The sequence below is a fragment of the Caenorhabditis elegans genome, chromosome X (assembly GCF_000002985.6).
Source record: "Caenorhabditis elegans chromosome X".
NCBI lineage: Eukaryota > Metazoa > Nematoda > Chromadorea > Rhabditida > Rhabditidae > Caenorhabditis > Caenorhabditis elegans.
In genome coordinates, this window is record NC_003284.9 from 10,420,388 (window position 1) to 10,442,022 (window position 21,635).

The 21,635-nt window shown below is 35.1% G+C and overlaps 1 protein-coding gene and 7 non-coding genes across 11 annotated transcripts; 5 read left to right on the plus strand and 3 right to left on the minus strand.

Annotated features, from left to right (window-relative positions):
- Positions 1-1,265: 1,265 nt before the first annotated feature.
- mig-15 (Serine/threonine-protein kinase mig-15) lies at positions 1,266-8,270 on the minus strand (the record flags this gene model as incomplete). Of its 4 annotated transcripts, none has more annotated exons than NM_001029803.6 (16): positions 1,266-1,895; positions 2,134-2,354; positions 2,403-2,481; positions 2,559-2,894; positions 2,942-3,424; positions 3,845-3,955; positions 4,058-4,144; positions 4,454-5,011; positions 5,256-5,376; positions 5,465-5,537; positions 5,583-5,852; positions 6,052-6,195; positions 6,816-7,056; positions 7,104-7,301; positions 7,597-7,764; positions 8,143-8,270. In NM_001029803.6, 16 exons carry the CDS (start codon positions 8,185-8,187, stop codon positions 1,812-1,814), a joined length of 3,219 nt encoding a protein of 1,072 aa, NP_001024974.1. In that variant the 3' UTR covers positions 1,266-1,811. The 4 variants fall into 4 exon arrangements, with proteins under 4 accessions (NP_001024974.1, NP_001024972.1, NP_001024973.1 ...); NM_001029802.5 differs by adding an exon at positions 3,735-3,761 and having other exon boundaries at positions 1,268-1,895; positions 5,465-5,852; positions 8,143-8,187; NM_001029801.5 differs by having other exon boundaries at positions 5,271-5,376; positions 5,465-5,852; positions 8,143-8,263.
- Positions 8,271-10,308: 2,038 nt separating this feature from the next.
- ZC504.12 lies at positions 10,309-10,432 on the plus strand. Its single transcript, NR_071971.1, has one exon. It is a non-coding gene; the product is annotated as an Unclassified non-coding RNA ZC504.12 (non-coding RNA).
- Positions 10,433-10,687: 255 nt separating this feature from the next.
- ZC504.9 lies at positions 10,688-10,869 on the plus strand. The gene has a single exon (NR_071972.1). It is a non-coding gene; the product is annotated as an Unclassified non-coding RNA ZC504.9 (non-coding RNA).
- A 473-nt stretch (positions 10,870-11,342) lies between these two features.
- On the minus strand, positions 11,343-11,403 carry ZC504.10. The gene has a single exon (NR_071973.1). It is a non-coding gene; the product is annotated as an Unclassified non-coding RNA ZC504.10 (non-coding RNA).
- Positions 11,404-11,431: 28 nt separating this feature from the next.
- ZC504.13 lies at positions 11,432-11,620 on the plus strand. The gene has a single exon (NR_071974.1). It is a non-coding gene; the product is annotated as an Unclassified non-coding RNA ZC504.13 (non-coding RNA).
- Positions 11,621-11,694: 74 nt separating this feature from the next.
- ZC504.7 lies at positions 11,695-11,843 on the plus strand. The gene has a single exon (NR_071975.1). It is a non-coding gene; the product is annotated as an Unclassified non-coding RNA ZC504.7 (non-coding RNA).
- A 657-nt stretch (positions 11,844-12,500) lies between these two features.
- ZC504.8 lies at positions 12,501-12,627 on the minus strand. Its single transcript, NR_071976.1, has one exon. It is a non-coding gene; the product is annotated as an Unclassified non-coding RNA ZC504.8 (non-coding RNA).
- Positions 12,628-17,177: 4,550 nt separating this feature from the next.
- 21ur-15328 lies at positions 17,178-17,198 on the plus strand. Its single transcript, NR_071977.1, has one exon.
- The last annotated feature ends 4,437 nt before the right edge of the window (positions 17,199-21,635 follow it).

Sequence of the window (21,635 nt, forward strand, 5' to 3'; positions counted from 1 at the left end):
GATATGAAAAGCGGGACGGACCAATTACGGGCAAACTACGGGGAATGTAAAAAATGGCCATTAAGAGGAAAAAATGGATTTTAAGAAAACGAATTTTTTTAAATACCTATGATATCATTTGGCTAATTTAAGCATTTTTACGTCGTTAAATGCATTATTTAGAGCAAAAACCACATTTACCGACCGAGATGGCTCTTGAGCCGTAGTTGGGCCGTTTCCGGTCCGTAGACGGTCCGTCGCCGGCCCGTAGACGGACCGTAAATGAACCGTCCCGGGCAACAAATTTTTGTTTTTGAAAATTTCAGGTTCTAGCACGAAAAAAGTGCTCAAATTAGCCAAAGGAGAGTGTAGGCACTTCAAAAACTCCATTTTCATGAACAAATTTTTTCGTATTATCCTCCGTTTTGGTGATCATCCGTAGTTTGGCCGTAGCCGGTCCGTAGATGGTCCGTAAATTAACCGTCCCGGTCGGCAAAACTGCACTTTTTAAAACTAAACCTTGAATCAGGCAAAAAATTAGCCAACTGGCTACAATGAACCAAATAGCATTGTTGGTACTTCAAAAACTCAATTTTCATGAAAAATTCCTCTGGGCAACCATTTTGTCTATCATCCGTCAAACTGGTCCGTACGCGGCCCGTAATCGCATGCGATCTAACTGAGGCTATTAAGCATGACATTGTGTGCAAAAGAGGTTATATTAATAAAATCCTATAAGCATATCAATGAAAAAGATGAAATGCCACAATTGGGTAGATACTGTGTATACGCAACGTTCACTCTCTCTGCTGGTCTTCTTCAGCTGAGCAACAGGAGCATTTTTTGAAATATCATAAAATATTTTACTAACAATACATTCTGGAATCATATCGTTTCTGTTCCGTGTGTATTTTAAGAAATTAAGGTATCATTCAAGTAGAACGCATATACCTTATTTCCTCTATTAGTATTGCAACCCGGTCCAATCGAAAATTAGTCTTGCATGCAAGACTAATAGAGGAAATACGTTTTATCAATTCCTTTTTTATTGGAGAAGAATCAAAACTTTTTGCTAGCAATTTGTAGATAACAAGGTTAAGGTTATTACTTCAGCTTTTTTTTAAATGTGAACAATTAGAGGCATGCAGTAGGATCATTGTAGATTACCAGTTTCTTATTGTCGAGATTTAAAAAATCTGATAGCCATTCCATCTTTGCTTCCATTAATTGAAACGTCATAGACTGAACTTAGTATTGTTTTTTTTTCACTTGAACTAATCGAAACGTTAGGATTTTAATTGTTTATTTAAATTTTGAGACAATTATTCAAAGGAAAAATAAATCAGAACTAGAACAAAGAAAATTATGATTAGGCAATTGGACGGAGGAATTTGAAAAATGATTAGGATAATATTCAAATAATACGAGTATGAGCACTTTTGATTTGGAGAAGGGTGACGGAAATGTACATGAAATGCCTAAAAAGCGATTTAATCACATTGTGAGCAAATTTTTGTTGTTTTATCTTTATTCATAAACATTTTGAAACGGGGAAAATGAAGAGGAAAGTGTAGATTTTAACATATTAGGTTATTTGAAATCCTGGATGGATGCTTGAAATACAGTTGCGGAAGAGGGAATAGTATCGAGATGGTTTCATGGTTAGAAAATGACTTTGAAATTGGCTAAAAGCGGGGAAACGGGAGAGAATGATGGTTCTCATGACGACAACAATCACACGACCATAACAATTATTATTAATTTTTTTTGATAAATGATTATTTTACAAATACATATTTTAAAAAATGGAAAACGATTGATTCGAGACCAGTTTACCAATTTGTCAACCCTGGCTTATTTAAGGTCATGAAGTAGATCTGGCAAGACCCTCCACCCTTCGCAGACGAGAAGAATACCTGAAGAAAATTAGAAATTATGATGAAGATACGAAACTTTTTGTGTACACTTATGGGTACTTATGTAATGCGTATTATATTTCCTCACAAAAAAACCACATTTTTAATAATAAATCCATTAAGATTAATTTTGATATGCACTATCATTATGAGGCACATAAATGGAGTTTTCAAAAAAATCATACGAACGGAATAATTTCAACAATCTTCGTAAAGACAAAATATTAAAAAAGCTTACTTTATCATTTCTCTCACACAAGAATTTCAGCTTCTGAGCTTTCTTGTGCATAAACACTCCATCCAAATGGCCAGTGTCAACGGATCGAATCTCAATCGCCTTGTTGCCCCATCCCATAATCTGACCCGTTGAAATGTACGCCACACTGCTTGGCATTTCTCCCCATTGCAGGACTACATTCTTTGTCATCCTTCCGTACGTGTTAACATATACTCCCTCATCTGAAATAAGAATAGATAAAGAAGTGAATACTATTTTTGAAAACTCACTGTCATAACAGAGAAGGAGTTGCATTCCATTGGAGTTTGGAAGAACAACTATGCAATGTGGAGTCGTAGTTTGACCGCTCTAAACAATTAAAAATAAAAGGCTAACATTTAAATGATTCATCTTTGTTTTCAATTCTTATTCTGAAGTTATCATACCTGTGCTGGCGTATAAATATCATAGACCGCTGCAGAATCCAAATCAATTGCATGGAATCCACCTGTCGATCCATAAAGAACCTTGAGTCTTGCATTGTCTTCAACTGTCAAGTCGACAATCAAAGGAACATGACTCAAAGATCCGAATGACTTGAAACTCATGAACTTATGGTATGGCTTCGGTGCCCACGCATAAATCTCAATTGACGACTCTAGACCAACTACCAAGAACTTTATCCTTTCATAGCGAACAATTTTGAAATGAATGGCTCCTTGCAAATCTCCAACATTAACCCATCCATTTCTTTTTTCAGTCGTATTGGCGCTTCCAGCACCCTATAAGACATAAAATTAGATATATCCAAAATGTTTATAAACCATACCTCTGTTCTTAAAATTTTCTGACGGAGCCAGCTCAAATAATACACTCTGATTCTCCTTTTTCTTCCGGAAATTGTTGCGAGAATATTTTGTCCCTCGAGAACCGTCATCTGATCAAACCTTCTCCGACTGATGAGCGGGTAAACTTTTCCTTGTCCACTTCGATCCAAAAGCATAAGTCCACTGTCTGTTCCAATAAGCAAGTTAACTCCCCAGAGAGCTGCACACAAAATCTCTCCACTGAACTTTTTCTTGTACTTCCTGATTTCTGGAGCATCGTTCTCAGCTGGTGTTCCATTAGAATTTGGTGTCACATTAACTTGAACTTGGTTAATGTCTTGCGGTCTCCCTGGTCGATTTACTGTGCCACCACCGGCTCCGGCGCCACCACCAAAATATCCAACAAATGACTTTTCGCGATCACGATTCGAAAATGAATGCTGAATTGATGAACGGCTGTCAGAGTTTTGGAATCCATTTGGTTGCTGAAATCAAATCATGTTTTATTATTTATTAAAATTTATCTTCTGACAAAATATAATCACTTCAACAAAAATTTGTATTTTGATTTTTGATCATCAAAAATATATCCAAAGACATTGAAACAATAAAAAAAGAACCGCAACAAAGAAGAACTACATATCTTTCGAAAATTAAAATAACTGAATAACCAGCATCAAAAACAATAAAACACAGGATGATTTGTTTTCTGAAAAGATGACCAACAGTTTAACCAAAGGGGGAATAAATCGGAAAATCACAACAAATTCTGTCATTTCAAATCGAGTAACTTACATAAAAACTTCCAAATAGAGAGGCGCTCTACATAATTATAAAATTACATGTTTTATCGTTCAAATTTATGGTTTCCACTACATATATTATTCTCAAATCAAAACACTCACCTCATCTGCACGATCGTCACTCATCTGGCGTGTTTGGTCATTTATTTGACGGCGGAGTTGTGGCGATTTGGGCAAGAGATCTGGCAGGGCGCCGCGCGAGCTTGAGGCGTTCTGGAACCAAATAAGATGTTTCACGAGTGGTATAGAGCCGTCAACACTATGTATAACATTGGCCGAGAGAAACCAAAAAAAAATAGAGAAGGGACAACGTACAATTGGTTTGAACATAAGGGGCTCGTTGCCTTCCTCGTTGTCCGAGTCGCTGTCGTCGTCGTCAAGAGAGATAATTCCAGGGCGAATCTAGAAAATATTCTGTTTTTTAAATACGTTTTAAATTGAGTTGTGAAAGCTTATCTCAAATTTTCCCGGCGTCGTGGCAGTTCCTTTTATTTTAAAAGCACCTTTATGTTATTGCCAGTTATAATTTTTTGAAAATAGCTGCTACAGAAACAGTAGTGTTTTTATTTTTTTAATTGGCTTTTTCATATTTATTTAATTTTTAAAGTGAGCATCTTATTGATATTATCGATTTTTGAAATGCACCAATTTAGATAATTGAAAAAAAATAAAGAAACGAGTATATATTTTCGCTCATCTCACACTACCAACCTCTGGAATTTTCTTTCCCTTGTAAGCCCCATGGCCACTATTTCCATTTCCATTGCGACGCACATCTGACACAAGTGTATTCTCGCCATCTGTCGGTGTTGGCGGAAGCGGCTTATTCGGGCCGCGCAGTGTGCCTTCTCCGTTCATCATAATGTCCTTCAAATCGTCCCACTCCGCATCTGCTCCATTATCCAATTCACCCACGTCAATCGTGTCTGTGATAGACGAGATCGATGCCTCACGCGGTGGTGGCGCCGGTGGCGGTGGGCTCATGCTCTCCTCGCGACTGCGTCCATTGTGATGACCGCCCATTTTAGAAAGCTCACTGGCGAGCACGTCAAGATCTTCTGGTTTTACATGAGTGATCAGAAGGGGTTCTGACATTTTTCGAGACTGTTGTGGAGCAGGTACACTTGCAGAAACACGTGCAATCGGCATAGCGTGGTGAGCCTGACGTTCTCTTTCCCGTCGCTCTTCTCGTTCCGATCGTCTTCTTTTTTCATAGTTTGCTAAATCCGCCAAGTGTGGGGCTGCAGGATGGGATTGTTGTGGAGATCGCTGAAAATTTATTTACGTTATTTAAAACTTTTAAAACTACACTACAAACACTTTTAAGCCAGGTAAACAAACATTTTTTCTGTATAGCCTCCATTATTTTTATTATTAAAAAAAACCTCAACTGGTTATTTGAATCGTTCATACCCTACATGCTTCAACTTTGTTAATGTTTGTTATTATTAGTATATTATTAGTACTGAATGACTGTTTAGACAATATTAAAAGGAAGGTAAGAAAACAAAACCTGATGATGACTCACGGGCCGTGGCCTTGATGCTGGCGAATGACGTGGACCATCGGCAGCTCCTCTAGATGAAACAGCCCTCAGTTTGACTTCGGATGATTCTCGTCTTGGCTCAACGTATCTGAAGGTTTCAAATTTACAATGAAACTATTAAGAGAACAACGTCAAATCTGAACTGTGAAAAGTATTGAGTGAAAGTGGTGACATACCGAGACTGCTGATATTGGAATGGAGCTGGTGCTGGTTGCTGGGGCAGTCTCCTCAGCTGCTGAGCACCTGGTTCTGCAAAACCACGACTACTCTCTTGCAATTTTTGAAAGCCTTTACGCAATGTGTTATCCATTGGAATCATTGAACTGCTCTCCGAGTCATCTCGAATGCCCATTGAAGGACCACGATTGTTCGGAGATGGTTCATCATCTTCACTGCCGGAATACTCGTAGTCTGCATCATCCTTCTTCACCCGCCGATTTCGGTCAATATGCTCTTTGATTGAATGCCGGATCGTTTGCTCATGTGGTTGTTCTTTGATAAATGGATGACGAAGTAGGGCTCCAGTGTAGGGCCTTTGATGGTAATCCTTCACAAGTACAGTCTCTGAAATTTAAAACTTGACCTGCATCATTTAGACTTGAAAATATTGTTTGGAATGTACTCTATTTGCCCGTGCGTGCTTCCTTAAAATTTCAGCAAAAACCCATTTGCAAAACTGTTTCAAAAATACGAATAGCGACACATTTTTACAATTTATTGTTTCATATAATCGGACTGAAAAATTATCTGCAAAAAAACTCACCAATAAAAGTCTCGAACTTCTTGGTCCACTTCTTATTTCTTTTCAACTTTGGCGGCGGATTTCTTGGAATTAAAAATAACGCTCTCATCGGATGCATATCGCACAACGGTGGATGACCTTCCGCCATTTCTAATGCCGTGATTCCTAAATTGGATAACAATAAGATTTTGAAACTCCATGAGTCATTTTCCATTTATACAAAACCCCTGTTTGGTTTTTTTTTGCTTTTTTAATGCTGTTGTACTACGAATTTTGTGCCCATTTACACATAAATGCAAATAATGAAAGAAAGCAGACACAAACACAACGAAAATGTCCGGAGGGAGATATGTTGAGGGAATTGAAGGAGACGGAGCAAATATTGGAATAGTGAGAAAAAACATCAAAATAGTATGTTCAAGAACAGACTATAGCTCTACTAGAACACTTTTGGAAATTAAATGACGTTGAATATGTATATTAAAAGTTTCAAATTAGAAAAGAACTTAGTTTTCAGTGTTCATTTAGCTAAAGTTTTCCAAAAAATTAGTTTCTCGAAATAGTAAGCTGATAGCCATATTTTTTTGTTGTCAGCTTTCTAGAGAAGGAAATCAGCGTTAGTTTTCTGCAATTTACCTCAATTTGATTATTATTGTAAGTAGAATTAAATTAATAAAATTGAGAAATATATTTTGGGTGCGTTGCTAAATTCAGTGTTTAAATCAGTGAAATGCTGATACCAAGCCTTATAAAAACTTTTTATATTACACATCGTCATTACTTACCCAAAGACCATAAATCCGAACGTGAATCATAAGTAGCTTCAGGGCTTTCATCACATGCAATAACTTCGGGAGCCATCCAGTATGGTGTTCCAATAAATGTGTTTCTTCTTCCAACTGTCTTGTCAAGTTGTGCAGATACTCCGAAATCTACCAGCTTCACCTCAGCACTGTCCGTAAGAAGCACATTTTGACCTTTTATGTCACGATGGATAACTTTGCTTTGATGCAAGTGGTAAAGTCCCTATAAGAAATACATTTGAAAATGTCTGAGAATCGGTAAAGACAAACCCTCAAAATTTCTCTACAAATATATGCAATCCATTCTTCTTTCAAAGAGCCTCCCTTTGTGTTTTTTACAAGATCGGTGATAGAACCACTTCCACAAAACTCCATTACCAGCCATAATTGATCGTGTTTTCCGGTCGAAGAGGGCAGCTTTTTGATGAAAGCACCATAATAAGTGGCTACGTTCCGGTGGTGGGAGTGCTGCAAATCAATTTGATTCTTCCGTGTAAGACCTCATCGATGTGTTCTCCTTTTTTTGAAATTTCTTTTTCACACTATTTCAAAACTGTCTTCAAAATAGCTTTCGTTTTTAAGTTTTCATCAATTCATACAAATATAATTTATAAATGTATTTATCAGAAATTAGATATTTCTTTTTTTCTTTTTAACTGATTTAAAATTCTGGACAACTTAATAATTCGAAAATAGGTTTAATTCCATTTCTCATATTTGGGGAATTTTGAAAGGAATATTTTTGTTTAACCAAAACACATACCTTCTTTAGCATATTAATTTCTAACTTAATTTCATCTTCTTCATCTTCGTTGATATTCATAATTTTGATTGCAGCAAGTTGCGCTGTTTTAACGTGTCGACCCTTATACACTTGCCCGTAAGTTCCATTTCCAACAACCTCAATTAGCTCGAAGATTCCAGCCGGGTCCTGAAAAAAATCATTGTGATTTCCGTGTTGTTTGGTGTAGTTTCGCATTTTCTTTCCCCTACTCAGCTGTAAATATTTCTGAGAAGAGAGCAACATGATTTTTTAAAATTGTTACACCACACACACACACTCGAAGAAAGAAAGTGGGACTTCGTCTGTGTGTGTGTGAATGTTGCGAAATACACTTTTTCTTAGTTTTGAGACAAAAATTTAAAGCTGACAAAAATTGATTGTTTCATTCAACTTCAAAAGGTAGTTTTCTATAGAAACACCATTAATTTCACGGGCGATAACCCAGACTGAATAGAAAAATTAACATTTTTCAGTAAATTCATTGTGCGCATTCTACTTGATGTATGGGTGGTCACGAATACTCACCCTTAGAGAATTCAAATCAATCTCGTCGAGTCCTGATGACGACATGGTTTTGGGTGCTGTGAGCGGCTTGGAGCAAGCCGACACTTAAACCACACAATGACTCCTTGAATTTAACTTGAATCTGAAAAAAAAAACACTTATTGTAAATTACAAGAAACAGGAAGTATAACAAAACAGAAAAAAATTTTCAGATTATATCAAAAGTAACAAAAACAGAAATATATTGTTTTCATCTAAAGACTCAAAATAAAATATTGTTTCCAAGATTATTACGAAGCAACCATTCTGTTTCAGAAAAAAAAACACATGTTGTGATAAAGAAAATTAGATCGATAAGGAATGCATCATCAAAGACGTCGGAGAAAGACCAGTGGACGGCACAAGGAGGACGGACGCGTCCAGCATTGTTACACAGCCGGGAAATAGAGGAAAAAAATGAGAATGCACAAATTGTTTAAATGTGTTCAAAAAGTAGAAAAGTCTTAAGTGTTTTTTCTGCAAAAACAATATATTTTTCTTATAATGTTGGAAAGAATTATCAATTTTTAAGTTTCAGACAACCGTTGAATAGGATAACTCATATTCTGTTGCTGCAAAAAAAATTTCCTAAAAATGCTCGCAATTTTAAATTTTTCTGATAGCAATCAAGACGTGCAAATTTGAATTGACAAGCGGTCAAAAGACATCATCGGGTCAAGCAGACAAGGTTGTGAAAGAGAGTGAGGGATGATCGAAGGCCGCAAGAAATTCGCCTTGATTCCGAAAAGAAGGCCTCCGACGTCCGCCTTTCTCTCTCTCTCCATTTCATTCCCCCGCTCGTTTTCCCGAATAATGATGAAGGACGGACGAAGAATGAAGAAGACGCTGGTGGAGAAGAATGGAAACAGCGCCTGTCCATTCCCAAAGAAGACACACAAAAAGGCAACAGCAGCATCACATATAGCTGCCGACTGAGTGAGAATAGCGGGATGCCTCTGTTTGGTGATCTACATTTATTATATTGATTTGAGATGAAATGATGCTTATCTTCTAAATAGATATTAATGATGGTGAATAAATGAAGGGGGATCGAGTAAGGGGTAGATGTATCAATTTAACGAATATTCTCTCCAATGGCCGATTAACAATGATTTAGCGATGGTATTTGTCTCTACGACCACTAGATCCTAGTGACGCTCATGGCTAAAAAAAACAAGGTTATGGCACATTGAGGTATATTTCCTATTTAGACGTTGCAAAAAGAAGGAGAGGTTTTAAATTACAAACAAAAACTATTCTTGTGGAAACGTTTTATTTAGCCTACATAGTATCCATTTCGGGAACAATTTTTTCAGAAGAAAAAAAGGATTGTATCAAAAAACCATAAAATATTAATATATTGCCTGATTTTTTTAATTTACAACATGAATCTATTGCCAAAATTATTATTTATTGAAAATTTTGAATTGCTCACAACATGTTCTGATGTAGAATTCATATTTTGAAATATATGTTAATTTCAAAACACGTGTTTTCATTTAAAAGTTTTCCATGTCCTGCACCGAATGCTTTGCTTTGACAGCTTATAAGCTATATCTTTTTCTGAATATCTTTGTAGCTTATTAATTTAGAAATGGTAATTTACTATGCCTAAAAATGAAAAAAAAAACTCCACACGTTTTTATTTAATAATCAATTTCAAAAAATTAAGGGGAAATAATACACAAGTACCATTAATTTTTATAGCTTATGATACTGAATTAAAATATGAAGTAGCAAAATAATTACATGGTGTGTAAAAATGATCAAGAAAATACGACAAGTTTTGATTCGCATTTCGAAGTTCCCGCAACTTTTTTTATTTTCGACAAAAAACAACAATGTGAATATTGCCATTTTTGAATTAAAGAATTTTCAGAGACATTCTTCAAATGAAAAACAATGAATGCGAATTTTTTACAGTTACGTTTTAAAATAGACAATAATATAAAATTATTTTAGTATAACATTGAACTAAAAATACAATTTTACTAAAAAATCCGGTCTGAATCACTCTTATAAAAAAAAAGAAAACGTGAGTCGGTACATAACAATAGATCGGAAATCCCCTTTTCCCTTGTCCTCCTATTCTCATGAGCTTGACCTCATGTTGTTCTAGAAGTGTACTACAGCCGCTCTCAAAAAGTAGCCCAGAGGAAGGAGTCAAAATTATTCTTGCTCTTTTTTCCTTTTTACTTTGCCATTCTTGCTTAAGGAAGAGAACGAAAAGTGGAAAAGAGCTCAGAATACATTTTCTGATGAATCGGAGAAAAGGGAAAAGTCATAGATAGAGGAAGTTGAAAAGCTGTAGGACAAAAAATATGGAAGAATAGGGAGAAAAAAGTCGACGAGGAAGATAAGAAACAGAATGAAAAACGACCAGTGGCGCCAGAGTGTGTATGTATGTGTAGTGAAACAGCAATTAGTCAGCGTTCCCAAAGGTCTAGTGATGACACCCAGTGGCGATGCATTGGTTCTAAAACCTCTCCGATCCGCCTTATCTTGTTCTTTCATTTGACACGAAAAATAGGAGAAAAGAGCGAATTGAAAATAAAGAATAAAAGACTGGTCTACTTTTTATCAACACAACTTGATAACCATGACCTCCAACAACGCGCGTCTTGGAACAGAGATGGACTGGGGGTACACATGGTGATAGTGCCGATTTTATCACCGCATTAGTAGGGAATCAGATAAAACACTTCGAAAAAGAACAGAGCGGAGGATGGATGGTTTTCTGAATATTTTTCACCTTACAAAACGATAGTGAATCACAAAATGCAAATCAGTTTATTCATTCGTACTAAATGAAATCATATTCACTGTTTCATTTTTTCACTTTTTCTGTATCATTCCCATTTCTTATCAGCTGTTGTGAAGAACTTGTGGGAAGAAAGGGCGTAGGAGTTTCTTCAGTCCCTCAACACCTCAATCCGCATAACAAAAAGTTCAAAAAAATTGTGAAGACAGCTGACATCTTAAAGAAAAAATGAAGCTGAGCTATGATTTTACTTGAGCTTACAGGTTTTGGAGAGAATTCTCGGAGAAGAAGGGAACCTCAACGGGACAAAACATGAAGATTCAATGATTTGAAAATAACATCCTCTATTATAATAGATGTAAAATTTCTCAATGCTTGAATTGAAAAAAAATCTTTATAGTTCAAGACTCTTCTTTGAATTACAATTCAAAATACAATTTTCGATGTAATACCAATACTTAAACTTCCCAAGAAAACTATTCCTTACTAAAAAGTTCTCAACTCTATAAATTGATCAACCAAGGGCATACAAAAAACTCCTTCGGGACCAAAAAGATCAACACTTTGGCTCAAAGAGCCAAACAATGTGCCCACAAGCAGTACATTAGAAACAGCAGCTTTTCCTTCCTAAAAACATACACCCACTTTTTTTAGAAGTCCCATTCTTTCCTATTTGCTTCTCGTGCCAGAATAATATATCAAACAATTTGAAAGCCTGGAGGCGCACAAAAAAGGTTAAGTTTGAAATACTTGAACAGAAAAATTGGAATAAATTTGCTTGGGGCTAAACAGCTTTCAGTTTGGATTACTTATTGTTTTTCAAAACGACAAGTAATAATTTAAACGGAGAAATGTATTCAGTGAACAATTTATTCGCGGAATAGAAAAATTAAAGGATAACATGCAATGTGAATTCAAAATTACCATACCTCATGTTACATTACTCACTTTTAAAAATTGGTGTTTTTTTTTTAATATTGAAAAATAAATTTAAATGTAATAGAAGGTTGTTAAAATTTTGAGTAACCCATAAAAATGCAGATGCTCACAAAAAACGAGTAACTTTCAAGAAAAAGGCGATGCTAAGAACGAAATAGCACCCTGAGGAGCTGTTTGTGTGCACAAACTTTGAGATTCTTCTGTCCACTCTTGTCATATATCTCTTGTAAAATTGTTGGTATCACTCTAAACTTTTCTGAACAACAATTGCAAAAAAAGTAAAACGATATCTCTGTTGATATTGAATCAATTTGTTTGGGAAAAAGTGAAATTCAAGAAAAACCGGGAGCAAACTATTGGAGGAGCCCTCACCGGTGTGATTGAAAAGTTAAAGGAAAGGTAGAGAGACAGAGGGAATAAGGCGAGCAAACAATCGGCTAATATTGCAATCTTATGATCATTATTGATTTTAGTCAGAGACAAGTTTCCGCGCATATGATCCGGATATTTTATGCGGAAAAGAATTAAATGAACTTGTGAATAAAACGGAAAAGAATGATGAGGAAAAAAGGCAGATAAACAGTTTGAATTGTGAACTCTACTTTTTACTGCTCTGTGATTGTTCTCACCATGCAAAACCGAACGGTTCTCTTGTATTCAATTCAAAACCTATCGATTCTATTGAATAGGAAAAGGTCACCAGTATTCGTCACTACTTGCGGTACAAGCGACCGGTCCTAAAGAGAGAAAGGATGAGAGTGAATGGAAGAATGGGGATTGTGATTGTGTAGATGAATGTGTACCTGATAATTACATGTCACTATGAATGATGGAACGACCAACAAAAAAAACAAACACCGTACCTGCTCTTATAGTTAGTTCTTTGTTTTAAATAAACTTTGAAAATGGCCTTTGAAATTTGTAGGAAAGTTTGCCGACATTTAATTTTGTTCCACATATAACAGACTTCATTTTAAAAATACCTATACTCTTTTTTTTTATTGAAAATTTTACAATCTTATTTTTATAGTAAAGCTTGTTCTGATTTTTCAAGCAACCACAACAAATACTAGCTTTGTAAATTAAAATTTCGTACCATAATTCTGAATATAATTACTTTTTCAAAACATATACTCTGGTGAATATCCGCCGATAACCTAATATTTGCAAAATTTCTCAAACATTTTCCGTAGATCACATGTTCATTTCGATTGCTTGTGGGGATAAGCCTTGAGCAAATTGAATTTTTGATTGAACTTTAAAACAAATTTGAGCTTTCTCATTGAAAATATTTCGAAAAATCTAATAACAACTTTTGCTTAAAAAATTTTAAAATTACTTAAAACTTTGAATACCTTGTAGTTGTGATAACAAATATAAATTTTAATCTACAAAATTTACAAGGTTTTGTTAAGGTATTCAATGTGTGCACACCAAAAACTAATTTTTTTAAAAATCACTCTCAATTGAGTTTTGTTTTTGGGAACACAAAAATTACTGCTATTTAGTACTAAATCACTAAAGAGAATTTTTCTGGTTCGAAAAAAAATTCAACATTGAATAACTTCACAGAGCACAGAAGAATAAACGCCCTTCGTTTAAGAATTTACAAATTTACCCTTAAAATGTCTATTGGAAATGTAATATTCCCATCAAGTACGCGAGAGCGACCTTTAAAATAGCGGTATAGTGCACAACAGGAGCGTGAGAACGAAAATTGAACATGATGACGCAGAGCGAGAAACGCGAAAAAATCCATCCAACGAATGCATTACGTGAAAGGAGTGGCAGCAACAATGCGAAAGTACATCTCTTCAATAAATTATTTGTGCGTCCCTCCTGGTCTATGTCCTCACCGAATAACTCGAGGATGCTGGACAACAAAATAGAAGAAGTGCCAACGAGTAGCCAGCAAAAAATTGCAAAAAGAGCGGAAGAATTGAGAAAGGAGTTGAAAATTATTCAGGTCGAAGCAAAAAATTGTATTAAAAAGAATGCTGAAGTGGAAGAGTGTTTTTACCCATATTGTGTTCATGAAAATATAAAAGACATTTTTTATGATAAGACAGATTTTTGACTTATTGTGAGTAAGTAATGCAAAAGCCAAGCATAACATAGTTTTTGGCATTATGAAAACGTGACGATTGAACAACATTTAATTATTTTTTTTGAAACATGTCACACTTTTTAAACGCTTAAAACACTTTTTTGCAAAAATATCGGTGAATTGTTAAATTTAAATTGAATACTTTGCATATTAACAGCATCGAGAGATGTTGAAAACTATAACGTGGAAAATAAAAGCTTCCGTAGGTCCTCTTCATTCAGAATATTGGGTTACGGAGTCTGGTCCATCGGAAACTGATACATAGTCACATCCCACTTTTGGAGATCAGAGTTTTCTTTCTCTACAGATTTTGCAGTTATTATATACCACTGAACTTTGAAATAACTACAAAATTTCCTTAAAAGTCAACGCCCAAAAAAAGAAAAAGATTTTACGAAAATTAAAATAAAACACACAGCACGCGTTGCTGTCTTACTGTCTAAATGAGATAGATTATTAAAATAATGAGTGGTCGTTGTGATAGGTTAAAAGCAAATGTCACAAAATAATTACTTAGAGGAAATATATGATTTTCTGACGGTTGCATGACCATAAAATCGTACAAAATTGCCCGAACATTTTTGACATATTCAAATGAAAAAAGAAAAAGGATGTTGTTCTACCAGGTTTTTTTTTAGAATTTTATAAACTCTCACAGTAAGTAATTCATTGGTTTTGTTTTTTTTAAATTGCATCAGCAACACTTTTGTAAGCATAAATAATTTCACAAATATTCATAGATTTTTCACAGAGAAATGTAGATTAAAAAATAAAAATAAAAACATCAGATTTATTTGTACATTAGGCTTAGGAATTATTATTTCTGAGCTTGAAAATATAAAAGTATACAAGTTAGTATTCACATGTTACCAGAGGCTAAGCTATTGAAAACATTTTGGCACACTTTGTAGTGTACTTTTTTTTTAATAAAAAGACCTCACACGACGCATTTTTCATTAAAGCCTCCGTACTTAAAAAATATTTTGAAAGTGGACCTATTGAAATTGAAACTACACTTTGTATGTTAACAATAAAAATTTGTGTCTTGTTGCAAAAGAAGGCACAAAAAAGCTCACAAAGTGAACCGTAATGGGATAAACGGTAGAATTCACTAGAAAAAAACGGAGTGATTCCGGACGCTTGGCGAAAGAGAGTGTGCGGTCCGCGCGGAGTGTCCAGAAAGTGGTCCGCACACCCTGCCAAGAGATGAAGAGACTCAGGCACATGTAGCCTGGAAAAGAAGAAACAGAAGGAAACGGGAGGAGGAAGAGACGGAGAAGAAAGCAAGTAAGTGGCGAAGGAGGAGGTTTGTGTCCGTCAGGAGAAGAAGGAGGACGAGAAGACCACCCCGAATCGCGCGAACATGCGGGGAGAGCGAGGCTGACGGAAAGGACGGGACTCTTTTTCTCTCTTCCTCCCGTTTACCCTCTCAATCAGCTCAGGCTTCCGCTACACTATTTTGCTCCGCCAATTGTCTGTCGGACACAACCAAAATGTGCAGCAAGTGAGTCCGAGCTCTGCGACTCTTCCTTTGTCTGCACAATCAATGATTGACTGACCGCAGCAGAAGCAATAGAACATTGACGGGATAGCCACCGCTGCGCGGAGAAGGCAGCTATTGGATAGCTTCTTGCTCTCCGCACTTCAACCTTTCACTTTTATATCCTTGCATCCATTTAGAAAATATTGAAAATTTAACTGAACTAACATCTCAGTTCTAGATCCCTTACGCGTGATTTTAAACTTATTTGCGGCGGACTAATAAAAGTTTAGCTAAAATTTGTATATTACATGTTTTAATTGTGTTAATATTCTAAAACATATATTATATTATTTGAATAAAAATCACAACTAAAGCTTAGTCAATGTAAACCTTTCAGTAAGCGATATGATGGTTTTGAAAATATTTTCATATGTAAATTCACAACAAAGTAACTTGTCAGAGCGAAATAAACTGAATAACATTTCCTAATTTTTAAAACTAATTTACAAGTGAGGAAAAATGAAATCATAACATACTACATCTCCATTTAATGTTCTTAAACATATACATAATTCTGTGTTTCATCTCTACATAGACTATGAAAATTAAGAAAATTAAGAAATATGCAGCCGAGATCTACAGAGTACTGAAGTTAATCCCTTTCCCTGATGTATTATATAGTGTCATCACTTTTTTTCAGTGGTATAAGAATTATTGTAAAAGTATTGTAGAAGTTCAATAATTATTGTAGCTTCATTTTGAAAATAAGTGCAGGTTTCACAACATATAAAATGACATTCATTGAAATATTTTTAAATTGATTTTAAGTACTGTATGCTCGATTGTTTTTTTTTCGCAAAAAGGAAGATTATTGAACTAGGAAATTATTTAATCGAAAAACCTTGATAATCATCAGCCTCATCCAAATACGCTATTAAACCTGGTGCAGACACAAATACACAAAGGTGAAGACAATTAAGAAAGCCATCATCAAATTTGTCAAGAATGAATTGAGAGAAATAAAGTTCCAAGAAACAGAATGGAAAGATCTGTGAGAAAGGGCACGAGGTGAATCGGCGGCTTCTTTTATGAATCACAACGAAATCATTCTCCTTGTGTCACTGCACTCACACAACAGAACAGCAACAGCAGCGGCCCCAAAAACTTCTATCAACGTGCTTGTTGGTACCAGTTTTAGAGTTTTCCTTGAAATCTTTTTTTTTATATTTCAGAAGAATGCACTCATATATAAACAGCGGGAAATCAAAAAGTCTTGGAAATTTTAGTGTTTTACTGTAATTGATTTCTAAAAAAATACAAATAATTGAAATTAAAAAATACTATTAATTAATTGAAAATAGTTATTTGGAAGTTCAAAATTTAATACATTTTGATTTGCGGCCGGAAATTTGAAATTATTTTTCACAAACAAGCTGCACAAATTTTAGATTTCGAACAGTTTTTCGACTATCAAAACGATCACAAACTTTGAAAAAATATTTTTACAGCAAAACAACTAAACTATAAACGTCATGCCTATCTCATAGTATACCGTGATATTCTATATAGGAGCTTATTTCTTACAATGAAGCGGTCAGAAAAATGTTAATTCATAATAAAATATTTAGTACGGAGGTTCATAATTTTGCAAACAGATGCAAATGCCCGAATTTGAGTAAAACGGTTTCAAAACAATAATAAAGTACTTCTGTTTTACTTCAATATAATAGTAAACAAGGGGAAAAGTAGCCGAAATAAAATAGGTGTCAGGTTTCACAAGTGTACCGTGTGTTTGAGACCGCAAAACCGCTCTTAACCTCATCTCCTCACTCGGATGGTTTTCGGCTGATCATCCATCTTTGACAACATCCTTCCAAGGTTACATTCCAAGCCCATTCGGCACCTTGTGGCACTCACTCCTCATTCCTTTGTTAGCGCTGACTTGACCGGTTATAAATTTGAAACTCGCCAAGGAGGAAGGATAGAGAGACAGCCGGCGTGTGTCAGTGTCCGGTATCAAAAGATTTACAGCTTCTTTTACCATAGAACTGAATCAGAGTAAGATAGATAATGAGATTGAAACTGGAGGATGTTGGTAGGGTAATGAATCATTCCGCCTGGGACATATGACATTACCAACACATTATGCAAGTCTGGGAAATCTTTAAATCAAAAAAACTCAGGTTTGGAAGTTTCAAATTATTTTTTTTGAAGATAACAATAATCAAGTATTAATTTCAGCTTGCACGGTTTAAAGTGTGTCTTTCACTTAAAGAAGATAGTCTTCGTAGTGTGGGTTGTCGTTCAAACCACAGTTTTAATTTGCAGGTTGTAGAATTTCTCGGAGACTTGGAAGCAATAATGATAGAAGTAAAAATAAAAACTTTGTATTTTGTTTCAACTTCGGGTTGAGAGTATATATATTTTGGTGTGCAGATTTTAAAAATTTGCACATCTCGTAAATAAAGTCTCAATTTTTTAAAAACATAGATAATCAAAGCAAAAGTGTGTTGGATGATAATTTTCAAGTGTAATTTTAAAAAAAAACATCAAGAAACGATGAACGCACTAGGAATCTTGTATTGTGTTCACTGAAGATTCGAATCACACTGAATATGACTTTCATCAAATGACATACCCTTATTCGTTAGACTTTCTTGCACAAAAAAGGATTTACGTGGAGACAACTGGCTGTGATAAGAACAAAATGTCAGATAACTGCGGCTTAGGTAGTTTACTGACAAAGTTATTATTGGGAAAAAAACAAGTAAGGAAGTGATGCAGAAATGGATATTATAAATGGTTTTTATAAAAAAAATTTTGAATAGAATAACTTCATTGACACACGACAAAAAATAATATTTTTATTAAATTTTATTAATTTGGTTTTACTTTCTATAAAAATTGGAATAATCATGGTAGGCCTGACGCCATTTTCATTCAAAATCCTACATATTTGAGGTATGAGTCAAAGCTAATACAGTTTGTGAGAAAATGGAATAAATAAACTTATTGGATAGTGGGAACGGGTACTTTGCAAAATTCACAACGAGCATGGAGCATGAGCGAGCAATCAATTTTCAATTAAAATTTTTGCATGATGTAGAAAGTTCCTAACTAGGTGAACACTGAGAGCCGGACAAAAATGTTGTGCTAAAGTTACTCTAACTCTTTATTAATCGCTTAACAATTCTAGACTCATTGAGAATCTTATTCAGGATTAAATCTAATCCAAGTCCAGACGCTAGACCGGTTTCTGAGGTGTTACATCGGAAAGGGACCACTAGTCATTGAGGGGACCGACCTATTGGAAAAATCATAGCGTATGGACGTGTGTGTGGCACGGAATGACTTCATAAAATCTATACACCTCACTTTCTCTCTTTTCTTCTTTCCCTTCTTCTCTTTTTTCCCCCAATCAGCATCTGTCATCGTTGGCGTCAAAAAGCGTTTTCGCATAAATTCACGCAAAATGTGTATACATTCAATGTGCCGTCGCCTCCTTGGGGCTCATTTCTCTTTGTGATTCCTTCCTATTTACCATCAGAAGAGGAACACTTTTGTAATACAAAATAAAAACCAAAATGTGCATTGTGGGCAGGAATAGGTTATTGAAAAACCAAGTTAAAAGATCAGATATACAAGATGAAAAGTTTGATTCAGAAAGGTTAACCTGAATAGGTTTATGTATGCAATGGGAGTGTAAAACGAACGCACCCCTTGGATAAACAATAAACTCGTTAGACATTATACAGAAATTGTATAACGTAGCAGTGTATCATGTGCTCTTTCTCGAATCAAATGAATTATTCAAGATTTACTAAAAACGAACGCGCATGAAATGAGCGAGAAGGGTGTTGCTCTCGCTCTTTAGCGGCGAACAATAAGAATTTGTAATCAAAAATTCACGGCATGGGAAAAATAGGGCAAAGCTAAGCGGGAAAATAAACTTTTACTAACAAAAGTATAGCAGATTTTTTGTGCAGTTCTAAAATGGTAAAAAAAACTTTTAAACATGCATATTGTCAAAGAGCACTGATCAATTTTCAGAACCGTTGCTCCAACTGAAAATTTCAACTTAAACTTGAAGTGATTGCTGTGGTGGTTTTCTGTAACGTTCCCAGTGAACGTTAGTTTTTTAATATTCCATTTTGTATCCAAATTCAACTAAACTTATTAAGTGAACAGCGACATTTTAATGATAAATAACATTATTGGATTATCAGAAGAGTTAAATTTTTATGAGGTTCATGAATATAGGTACAGTATACATTGTTGCAAAGTGGATGTTGAGAACCTGCACAAAACATGTCTGAAACCAAGAAAATAAAAAAAGACCACCCAGTAAGACAAGATTGCAAAACAATTTCAAATTATTTTTGAAGAAAGAGGCGTCTGGGGGGTGGTAGGGCAAAAGCCAATTAGCAGAACGACATCAGGACGACATGAAAGCTGGACAAGCATGTAAAAGGAAGAGACGGAAAGAATGCTTGTGAGGAAGAAAAAGAGATATGTGTTGTTGTTGTAACTTGTAAGAATTGATGGCTGAATTCAATACGTCAAAAACTGAAACAATTTAATTCAGGTTGTATAAAAAGTTGAAAGTTTAGACCTTATCGGAACTCTCACAAAGAACCAAGACATCAACATGTTTACCCTCTTTTGAATAAAAACGCCATCTACAAATGGCAAAAGTGAGAAGATGTTGAGAGGTATAAGAAGGAAAGTGTTCGACTCGAGAGGGAACAATGTAAATACAATGTATGTAGTTATGGTAATAATACTAGTTGATCCGTCTCAGGTACACTCATTTTGTAGAAGAACAATAACAAACACGCAGGCATACACGGAGAACACCAATCTAGCAGTAATAAGTTAATCGGTAGTGGGAACCCGATGACCTTTGTCAGAGGTAGGCAGGCACCGTAATTACGTTTGTTTGCATTTTATTATAGCGTAGATCACTTGATTTATGAGCACCACTAACAATGTTTCAAAAACGTGATCCAGAGTTTTTTTTTGAAGCAGTTCAAAGCAGAAAGGTAGTATTGCTTATTGAAATTATCATCAAAAAATTTGTTTTCAAAAAATAGTTTTCAAAAGCATGATATGCCCATTATTCGCTTATCAGCATCTGAAGTATCTTTTTGAAATTTCAAGTACACATTTCTCCAATCATTGCAGTGATTGTAATGTTGATAATTGTTTTTTATTTGAACTGATTAGATTCGAATCGGTATACATCATCATTTTCAAATGTAACGAATTACTTTTTTTTCATTTAAGAGTAATCAAATAAACTGAAGAAGTGCAATGAAAGTTAGGCTTGATTTGCACGTTTCAAATAGTTAAAAAAAAAGAAGAGTCTCAAACACTGAAGCTCACCAGGCTTTTGCTTTTTATGAACTGCCCTAATCTCAAGTTATAAAACATGGAAAATGTATAATTAAACACAGAAAAAACTTCAGAACATGATATGAACAACAAATAGATGGAGTGACTGACGGATTAAAACAGACAAAAAACGAATGCAATTCAGAAACAGGAACGGTTAACAGGGGGTGCACAATGTTCTTTTGAGGACTTACAAAGAAGAATGACTGTATGTCTATCTTGCGCGCCCATTTGTGTGCTGCTCATGTTTGTGTTTCAGATTACTTCGACAATTTAATTTGGCCAGAGACCGTTAGAAACATAATGCTTGTGATTTTGTTGTGAATTTTAGCAGTTCCAATGTAATGCGGAATTATAACATAGATAACATTTAAATTTCTTGAAATCTTCCCTGTCTTCATTTTCACAATATGACAATGATGTTTATCAGATCTTTTTACAGAGAACTTGACGTCTACAAAATTCAGATAATTTTGGAATTCGTCACGAAAATTGCACAAACTTGCACATATAACTTATGTAAAAATCTACTCAAATGGCTAAACGGAAAGCTGTCTTCAGTAGTACATAATATTAAGGATGATTGTTTATCTTCACAGGTACAAAAATAAACCCGCTTTCCCAGAGCGGTTTGATGGTTCCTCACAGTGTTATCTCGAAGCACCAGAAAAATCTACTTGAACAAGCGTATTTTCTCAATATGTCATTGATTTCAGAAATATTTTATTCGGAAGTCGCGAACGAATGGACAGGAGCGGCTTCTGGGAAGTCGAGAAAAAGAATAAAGAATC